Below are 10,667 nucleotides of genomic sequence, written 5' to 3' on the forward strand. Positions count from 1 at the left end.
AAAGAACCCACTGTACTCACTACTGCAGCCTTTCTCTTGGACAGACTTAAAACAACAATTAACTTATCTGATTCTGTGCTGTGAACTTCGCCCAACAGTTCCTCCAAGATTAGTTGTGAATTTCACTGTTTGTTAATTTTCCCAGATGCACTCGATGTCCAGCGATACACGAATTCAAACAGCAAAGGCAGTAACTGTGCAGGTTCTCTCTCTCTCTCTCCTGCACTGTCCTCACCATGTGCTTCCTTTGTCTGCTCTTCTCCCTTTTGAACTGCTGTTGTTCTGACTTTTTTTTTCCAAAAGTTCCAAAACAATGCAACAGCATATAAAACAGTAATTGCTGCTCCTGGAATTCGAGGAAATCACCTCCAACACCTAAAATACCACAAAAAAACGAGCAGCTCTTACAGCCAGAAATGTTTCCCATCCTCCATCTTGGATTACCCAGTCTTTACCTTTTTCCCCAAACTGTCCCAAAGTCCACAAGTCATCTCCAGCTCACAATTCAAAAGTGATTAAAAAGAAGGAAAGTTTGTGAGGGTTCAAACAACAGCTTTACATTTTTCAGCTGATCAGAGAAATATATTATGGGTTTAGGAAGGACAGTCATAGTTGACCAAGCTGACTGAATAATTTTGAAGCCAAGTCTAAAGTAATGTTCAAGGAATGTCTATATATGTTGGTTGTTCCCATCAAATTCCAGATAAAGAGACTCCCAAGAGATTGTTAGCTAATGTTGAATCGCATGGCATCAAAAGCAAATTCTTGACTTGGCTTGGAAGCAGAGTGAGCAGCTGGAGACAGAGTGAAGGAAGAATAAGACCAAAAGATACAGGAACAGAAATTAGGCCAATCAGCCCATCGAATCTGCTCCACCATTCAATCATGGCTGATAAGTTTCTCAACCCCATTCTCCTGCTTTCTCCACGTAACCTTTGATGGCCTTGAACCTATCTATCCCAGTCTTCTATCTACTCAATGACCTGGCCTCCATAGCCTTCTGTGGCAGTGAATTCCATAGATTCACCATTCTCAAACTGAAGAAGTTTCTCCTTATCTCTGTTCTCAAAGGTCTTCTCTTTACTCTAAGGTGATGTCCTTAGGTCCTAGTTTCTCCAACCAATGGAAACATCTTCCCAACATCCACTCTGTCCAGGCCATTCAGTATTCTGTATGTTTCAATTAGATCCTCCACATCCTTCTAAACTCCATTAAGTACAAACCCAGAGTCCTCAAACGTTGCTCATATGTTAAGCTTTTCATTCCTGGGACTATTCTCGTGAACCTCCTCTGAACACGCACCAGGGCCAGTGCATCCTTCCTGAGACATGGGGCCCAAACCTATGCACAATACTCCAAATGTGGTCTGACCAGAGCCTTATAGAGCCAAAACATCCCAGCTTTTATATTCAAGTCCTCTCAAAATAAATGCCATCATTGCATTTGCCTTCCTAACTACTGACTCAACCTGCAAATTTATCTTGAGAGAATCCTGTACTAGAACTCCCAAGTCTCTTTGCACTTCAGACTTCTGAATTTTCTCCCCATTGAGAAAATAGTCCATGCTTCTATTCTTCCTACCAAAATGCATGACCTCACACTTACCCACATTGTCCTCCATCTGCCACTTCTTTGCCCACTCTCCTCACCTATCTAAATCCTTCTGCAGCTTCCCTGCCTCCTCACTGCTCCTGTCTCTCTACCTGTCTTTGTCTGAAAATGTAGTCGGAATGCCCTCAGTTCCTTCATCTGGATTGTTAATGTATAAAGTGAAAAGTTGTGGTCTCAACACTGAGCCTTGTGGAACACCACTTGTCACTGGCTGTCATCCTGAGAAGGACCTTTCTATCCCCACTCTCTGCTTTCTGCCAGACTTCTATCTGCTCGCACCTTGTTTCTGACACCATGGGTCCATATCTTACTCAGTAGCCTCCTGTGCGGCACCTTGTCAAAGACCTTCTTGAAGTCCAGAGAGATAGCATCCATTGGCTCTCCTTGGTCTAACCTGCTTGCTCCTTCCTCAAAGAATTCTAGCAGGTTTGTCACGGATGACTTCTCAAAGATGAAACCGTGCTGACTCTGCCCTATTTTACCAGACACTTCCAAGTATTCAGAAATCTCATCCTTCACGATGGATTTCAAGATCTTATCCATGATTGATGTTAGGCTAATCAGTCCATAATTTTCCATCTTTTGCCTTACTCCTTTTCTAAACAGGAGTGGCAGCTCATCGATCTTCCAGTCCTCTGGGACCCTCTATGGCTCTCGCGATTCCTGAAAGATGACCACTAATGCCTCCACTATCTCTTCAGCTATCTCCCTTAGAGCTCTGGGGTGTAGTCCATCTGGTCCAGGTGATTTATCCACCTTCAGGCCATTTGGTTTTTCTAGAACCTTCTTCTTGCTCATGGCCACCATACTAAGCTCTGCCCCCTCACTCTCTTGAATTTTTGGGATATTACTTGTGTCTTCCACCATAAAGACTGTCACGAAGTAATTATTCAGTTCCTCAGCCATTTCCTTGTTCCCCACTACCATCTCTCCAGCATCATTTTTCAACAGCCCAATGTCCACTTTTGCCCTTTATATATCTAAATAAACTCTTCCAGAGTTCCTTTATATTACTGGCTTGGTTACCCCCATATTTAATCTTCTCCCTCCTTATTTCTTTTTTTGTTGCCCTCTGTTGGTCATGGTAAGTTCCCCAATCCTCTGGTTTCCCACTGCCCTTCCCCACATTACATGCTTTCTCTTTTGCTTTTACACTATCCCTGACTTCCCTCATCAGCCATGGTTGCCTCATCCTCCCTGTACCATGCTGCTTTTTCTTTGGGATGAATCTCTGCTGTGTCTCCTAAATTACTCCCAGAATCTCCTGCCATTGCTGTTCCCTTGTCTTTCCTGCTAGGCTCCTTTCCCAGTCAATTCTACCCAGCTCCTTTCTCATGCCTCTGTCGTTCTTTTTATTCAGCTGTAATACCGTAATCTTTGATTCTATCTTCTCCTTCTCAGATTGCAGAGCAAATTTAATCATATTATGATCATGCCTCCTTAGGGTAACATCACCTGAAGACTCCTTATCTATCTGCCTCATTGTACAACACTAAATCCAGTGTTGCCTGTTCCTGCGTAAGCTCCACCACAAGCTGCTCCAAAAAGCTATCTCATAGACATTCCACAAATTCCTTTTCTTGCAATCCGCTACCAACCTGATTTTCCCAGTCCAGCTGGATATCGAAATCCCCCATGATCACTGTAAGTTTGCCTTTCTCACACACCTTTTCTATCTCCTAGTGTATCTTGCACCCCAGCTCCTGATTACTGTTTGATGGCCTGTGCATAACTCCCAACTATGTATTTTTTTATCTTTTGCGGTTCACCAATTCTACCCACATAGATTCTACACCATCTGACCCGACATCGTTTCTTACCATTGATTTAATTACATTTCTTTCTGATAAAGCAACCTCACCCCCTCTGCCCACCTGCCTATCTTTTCGATAGGATGTTTGTCCTTGAATATTCAGCTCCCAATCCTGATCCTCTCGCAGCCATGTCTCTGTGATGCCTACCACCTGCCAATTTCAATCTGCGCCACAAACCCATTTACCTTATTCCTTATACTGCAGGGACTCGAATCAGCCGGATGTGATGAGTGGTGTCCCACAGGTAGTTAAGTTGCCTCGACTATTCACCCTGTCCATGACCTACATGATGGAATAAAAAGCCACATCTCCAAATTTGCTGATCACACAAAGCTAGGTGGCAATGTCATTAGAAGTGTAAAATTGCAAAGGGGTATTAATAGTTTGAAAGGATGGGTAAAACTGTTGCAAAAATATTTCACTGTCAGCAAATATAAGCTCGCTCAGTTTGCATCTTATAAGAAAAAGTGGCAATGAGAAACGAGAAACTGTATACTGTTGGATTAGAATGATGTCCCCAGTGAAGTTCCTGGGCTGATGGGTGATTAAAAAAATGTTTCATAGTTGTGCTTACTGGCGTGGGAATGTGAGCAGCTTCAGAGAGACACTGTCGCATACTTAGTGGTTAACTCATGACACCACATGCCCAGTCATCAGGCCATGTCTCTACTGTCCTCGTGTCCCCATGCAATAGGCAATGAGTGCTGGGTGGTGTTCAGTGGACATTTGGCAGTAAGTGATTGCTGTTGGGCAATGAGGTGTGTATGGTGGGCTGTGGTCAGATCTGGAACATTTCTGTCCCTGCCAAAAGTTGGCATTTGACCACAAGTGCCAGTCAAAGTTTTGGCTTTCTGAATTAACCCTGTTACTCCCCAAAGCATGCCCACCATGATGTTTTTCCATTCAGTCAGGGAATGTGGGCTTCATGAGCTGGACCAGTATATATTGCCTATCTCTCGATGTCTTTGAGAAGGTGATGGTGAATTGCCTTTTTGAGCTGATGAAGTGGATCTGGTGCAGGTACATCTGCAGTGCTCTGAGGGAGAAAGTGACAAGTGCGCAAAGGTATACTCCCCAGCTGACTGGATGGTTGCAGCTCCAATAACATTCAAGAGGTTTGACACCATGCAGGACAAAGCAGTCCACTTGATTGCCATACCCAGCCACTATAGTTAACATTCACTCCCCTTATCAGTGCACAATGGAAAAGTGTACAATCCACAGGATGCACTGCAATACCTCATCAACGCCTCTTCAACAGCACCATACTCTCTTCACTTAGATGAAAAAAATGACAACAGATACATAGGAACACCATCACTTGCGTGTTCCAAGCCAAGTCACACAAAATCCTGACTTGGAAATATATCACTGTTGCTTCAGTGGTTGCTCGGTCAAAATCCTGGAACGTCTTTTCTCACAACACTCTGAGTGTCCCAACATCACAGGGAATGCAGCGGCTCGTGAAGGCAGCTTACCATCACCTTCTTAAGGATAATTAAGAATGGGCAATAAATACTGGCTCAGCTAGTGACACCCCCATTCAATGAATGAACGTTTAAAAAGGCAGAATCTCAGAAAGTTCATGAAATAATGAACAAACTTTTTATTTAATTTCAAAACTATACTTTATTCATAAAATACTTTGATGGTCTGTACAGTTGTACATGCCATACATATGTAAACATTCCATTTGTTTGCATACTGAAACAGAGTAATCATTCCTATTTACAGGTCTGTACGATTACATTTTTAGCTGAGGTGTCAGCAGAGCCCAAATCACTGCGCGGGCCCCCTGTTCTTCGTTAGGCAGGCAGACGTTACACGGTGGTCTTTCCCCACCGCGCCTTGGCGGCAGCTGCCCCAAGCTTCAGCGCGTCCCTCAACACGTTCATGAAGTAATGAACAAACAGCAGAAGTTGTGCATATGTTGAAACAATTCTTTTGTTTCACAATCTGCCAACTTTATTACTTCCTTTCTGTCACTGTATCTCTGTGTGAGTCGTTTGAACCTTGTTTCTTTCACTTCCTCTATTTTACTCTTTCCTCCTCTGTTCCTTTGTCCCTTGCTCTCCCTCCCCTTCTCTCCCTATTTTCCATGTGTGTGTGTGTGTTGATCTCAGTCTTTCTCTCCCTCCATCCTCCCTGATAATTGCTATTCATTGTACCGCTGTCAACCACTGAGATACCTTTGGCCAAAGCCAAAGTCGTTCTCCTGTGTATTTCTCAGTGGTCATACTCAGAAGGCCTTTTAACTGCTGCTCCTTCGTGCTGGGGATAATCACAGAGGAGAATCTTCATTTATTAAACACTTGACTCACACAGTAACCGTCTCCTAAACATTGTATACCTCCAGTGCGAGCTAAGTGTATGAGTTACAGTCTCTGTGACAGAGACTGTGGGCAGCCTGTAATATGTATGTGTCCAGGAAGGACCAGGAGCTTGCAGTAAACTGGAGCAATCAATAAAACACCCACAATTGTTCTGCTGACGTAGTTTCCAGCAATCAGGCCTCATGCTTTTGAGATTTCTGATTAGATTAGAGATTAGATTCCCAACAGTATGGAAACAGGCCCTTCAGCCCAACGAGTCCTCCGTAAAGTAACCTACCCAGATCCATTCCCCTACCCTACATTTACCCCTGACCAATGCACCTAACACTATGGGCAATTTAGAATGGCCAATTCACCCGAAACTGCACATCTTTTGAATTATGGGAGGAAACCGGAGCACCCGGAGGAAACACACGCAGGCTGTGAAAACTCCACAGAGACAGTCACCTGAGGCCAGAATCAAAACCAAGTCCCTAGCGTTGTGAGGCAGCAGTGCTAACCACTGAGCCACCGTGCCGCCCATGGTGAATGGGAGCTGTTCCCCTTCATCTCCCAAGGGTCTAGTTATTCGTCAAGTCTGATCATCGACCTAGACCTTCTGGGAGTTCATGAGTTAAATCCCCTGTGAGTTGCAGGATGTTTGAATGTGGTGTTCCTGTAAAACCACATGCTGAGTTATATTTATATATCAGCCATTGTGAAACAAAAATCCCCCCTCCCCAGGTCCGCATTCCCAATTGATGTTGTACACTTTCGGTCATCCACCAGCTTGGTTTCATGTCTGTCTTGGCCAATGTGACTGACACACACACATACACACATACTCCCTCACATGCAATCCCTCACACACAGTCACTCTCACATAAACACACACACACTCAGTCCTTCACACACAGTCACTCTCACACAAACAAACACACACACTCTCAGTCCCCTCTCTCACACACACACATGCAGTCACACATACACATTCAGCCCTCTCACAAACATCCCGTCTCTTCCACATTAACAATTACAAAAAGTGTAATTACATGCATACAATTCCGAAAGATTCACGAGCCATTGAATATCATGCATTGCATTCATTGCACACTGTGGTGCAGACACAGAGCACACATCATTTTTTTGGAAGTCTTTTCAATTTGCATGCATGATCCCAGTTTAAGCATCCTGACTGCTGTCCTTTTAATTCTCCCCCTTGTTCTTTCATTGACCTTTCGATTTTCAGTCTGCTGCAGTGTTCCAATATGATCTTGATGGGGGCACTTGGCAGCAGCCTTTGAGCTCAATGCTGAGTTCAACAATTCCAACTCCCGTTTCCTTAGACAGCAGCTCATGAAAGTTCATTGCCCTGAAAGGTTAGATCATGCTGCAGACAGTGACCTGCTGACTTGGTTGTCTTAAAGAGACACAATACTTGCATGAACTGGAAATATGATCTTGGTGCAGGGGAACGCCATTCGAACTGCGTTTCCTGTCTGCAGTAAAGAGTTCTTTAATGTGGTTTTCACTTCCTTATAACATATTTTGTCCGGACTTTCTGAAGTAGATTTTGCTGATCTGATCTTTTTGGTAACCCAGTCCGATTTGTAGAATAGATTTGACTTTAATGTCTGGTTGTCAGATGGGTAGCATCCTGAAGGACCCATCACTGTCACCATGCCATTTGTTTCACATCCCTTTGTCCCTGGCATTGACCTAAGCAATGGAAAAGACAATGGCAGAAACAGTTCTGTCGACCCTGCAAAGTCCTCTCTACTAATATCTGGGGGCTAGTGCCAAAACGGGGAGAACTGTCTCATGGACTAGTCAAGCAACTGCCTGACATAGTCATGCTCACAGAACCATACCTGACAACTGCCCAGATGTCACCATAACCATCACTGGATACATCCTGTCCCACTGATAGGGCAGACACAGCTGAGGTGGTGGAACAGTGGTATGCAGACAGGAAGCAGTTACCCTGGAAGTCCTCAACATTGACTCCGGACCTCAAGAAATCACGGGGCTTCAGGTTAAAAATGAGCAAGGAATCCTCCTACTGTTTACCACATACCGTCCTCCCTTAACTGATAAATCAGCGTTTGGAGGAAGCACAGAAATGGAGTATTTCAATGTCCACCACAAAAAGTGTCTCGGTAGCAATATGACTACTGATCAGGTCCTAAATGACATAGCTGCTCAACTCGGTCTGCAAAAGGCGCTAAGTGAACCAATAAAAGAGAAAAAACATGTTTGACCTCATCCTCACAAAGTTGCCACTGTAGATGCATCTGTCCATGATAGTATCAGTAAGAGTCACCATCGTGCAGCCAAAATCACGCCTTCACATTGAGAATATCAGTGATCATGCTGTGTGACACCAATGCCATACTAAATGGATAGACTTTGAATAGATTAGGCAACTCAAGAGCTGGCCATCTAAGAGGCGCTGCAGGCCACCATTGTACTCAAGCACAATCTGAAACTTCATGGCCTGACATATACCCCACTCTTGCGTTCAACCATTCCCATCAAGCCAGGATTAACAACCATTGATCAATGGAGCAGCACTCAGCATACCTGAAAATCAGGTGTCAACCTGATGAAGCTATCAAACAGGGCTCCTTGCATGCCATCAATGTCAAGCAGCAAGTGATAGACAGAGCTCAAAAATGTGTGTGAATGTGTGGAAGTGTAAAAATATGTGTGCACAGGTGAGTGAATGTGTGAGGGGGATGGGTAAGTGTGTGTGTGACAGTATGTACAAAGGAGTGGAGAGATGATGTGTTTAAGTATGTGTGTGCATTCGGGAGAGAATATGTGACAATCTTTAAGTGTATGGTGTGTGTGTGAAAATGAGTGAGTGTGAGCATGTGAGATGACGTTTGTGGGGAAATATGTGAGTGTGTATGTATGTGTACACCTGTGTTAGTGTGTGTGAGTGTGAACATTTGCACTAATACTTTGTAGTGTGTGGGAATTTATTGGCATGTGTGTGTGTGTTTGCATGATTGATTGTGAATGTGTGCATTTGTGCACAGCAGAGTGACTGAGTGTGTGCATGAGTGAATATATAAATATGAGTGTGCATGTATGAATGAGTGTGGGAGTGTGTGCACAAGTTTGTGAGTGTGAATATGTAAGTGTGAGAGCATATCTATGTGTGAATGTCTGTGTTTATGAACGTGTGACTATTTGTATGTGTGAGTGTGAAAGTGTGCGTGCCAAAGTGTGTCTAAGTGTGTATAAATGGATGAATGTGAGAATATATTTGGGAGTGTGTGTGTTTGTGAGTGTGAGTGCGTGTATATGGGAGAGTATGTGCATTTTGGAGTGCATGTGTAAGTGAATGAATGTGTGTCAGAGTATATGTATGTGGAAGTGTGTATGGGAGTGTGCATGCGTATGAGTGAATATGTGAATGTGTGTGTGTATGCAAGTGTGAGAATGAATATATTAGTGTAAGCGAACATGTGAATGTGTGTGTGAATGTGTGTGTGTCCAGCACAGCAAGCAGCAGCGAGTTGTAAGGGATTATTTAGAGGTGAAGGACAATATTGGGTTTGTTAAACAGCCACGAGTCCAAACAGTAAAGAACAGAGAGTGGTTTGGCTGTGATGGGGTTAAACCAGATATTCCGACTCACTGATATAACTTGACAGAGCCCTGGATGGGAGGGAGACCACAGTCTCTGAGTAGGGAGTGAGTCATACTTTCTCAGTCACCCTTTGTCTGAAAATCTTTTGGCAAGGCCCCCTCTGAGTGAATCGCAGAGGAAGGCTAATCTTCACCAGACAGCAGTCCGATCCTGTGGGAGAGGACACGAGGGCATAGTATCGCATCTGCATTTGAAATGTCAACTCGCACTGGTCAATAATTACACTGTAAAACTCTCTAAACCGAAATGCCTGTCTGCAAGGGAGTGCTGGGTCTCAGAATTTTCTGGAGAATACAACAACACTCAAATACCTTGCCACCAGATGTGACAGCCAACTACAAAGAAGTGCATGCGATGCAAGCCAATAACAATTACATTATAAAACAATGACAAAAACATTAGAAAACGCAGATTAAATCTTTCTTTGTCCCTAGTTATCCAAATCTTCCATGTTCCCATGACTAAAGTTAAACAGGTGAATGGAATTAGCTCGACCAATAGACTAAGGGAAGTATTATATTTTCATCATTCGATTTACAACAGTGAACAATAACTGCACAGAATGAAAGCACCAACAGTGCGAGAGAAGAGGCTGTAATTTTAACTCCTCCCAGACTTTTCTCCCACCTGTTGTCTATCTCTGTCTCTGTCTCTCTCTCTCTATCTCCCACAGTCTTCTCTCAGAGACGGTTCCGAGTGATTCCTCCTTCAGAAGTGATATCCTCCTACCCCTCTGGATCACTCTGGGAGGACGTCAACCTGGACGCAATGAATTCAGAGCCAAGAGGAACAACCAGAAACTTTCCTGCTGTTGCTCACGGACGCAAGGCTGCAGCTGATGAGGATCACCTGGACCTGTTCAAGAGGAAGATCCAGCTGGTTTTTTTTTGCTGGATTTCTGGACTGGAGAGGTCACGGTATGGCTTGAAATTCTGGAGGGGCAGTTTGTTGCGTCTGCAGCGTTGAATGAGCAGTGGACAGGGATGGTGGGAATAAGGGTTTTTAAAAGTCAGAGGGCACGTCCCTCCCTAGTACGCGATGGACCGCTCCTGCTGATGATGTCACAGACTGTTCCTGCCAATTGCTGACATCACTGAGCGGATCAACCCATTTGCGAGGTGGGGTGATCATGGGGAAACCGTAAGACCATAACGTATCGGAGCAGAATTAGGCCATCTGGCCCATTGAGTCTGCTCCACCATCTAATCAGGGCTGATATATTTCTCAGCCCCATTGTCCTGCCTTCTCCCCGTAGACCTTGATCCCCTT

The 10,667-nt window shown here is 44.2% G+C and overlaps 1 protein-coding gene across 1 annotated transcript in view; it reads right to left on the minus strand.

The window, feature by feature from the left end:
- Positions 1–8,371, minus strand: part of LOC122542976 (8-oxo-dGDP phosphatase NUDT18-like) — a 23,322-nt gene extending 14,951 nt beyond the window's left edge. Inside the window, exons 1-4 of the mRNA XM_043681120.1 lie at positions 8,321–8,371; positions 7,609–7,766; positions 5,615–5,696; positions 2,075–2,084 (exon numbers count right to left, since the gene is read on the minus strand). Of these exons, the coding sequence (XP_043537055.1) occupies positions 2,075–2,084; positions 5,615–5,696; positions 7,609–7,766; positions 8,321–8,371 (301 nt within the window). The remainder of the gene's footprint in view (positions 1–2,074; positions 2,085–5,614; positions 5,697–7,608; positions 7,767–8,320) is intronic.
- Positions 8,372–10,667: the final 2,296 nt, after the last annotated feature.

The sequence above is a fragment of the Chiloscyllium plagiosum genome, chromosome 42 (assembly GCF_004010195.1).
Source record: "Chiloscyllium plagiosum isolate BGI_BamShark_2017 chromosome 42, ASM401019v2, whole genome shotgun sequence".
Classification (NCBI taxonomy): domain Eukaryota; kingdom Metazoa; phylum Chordata; class Chondrichthyes; order Orectolobiformes; family Hemiscylliidae; genus Chiloscyllium; species Chiloscyllium plagiosum.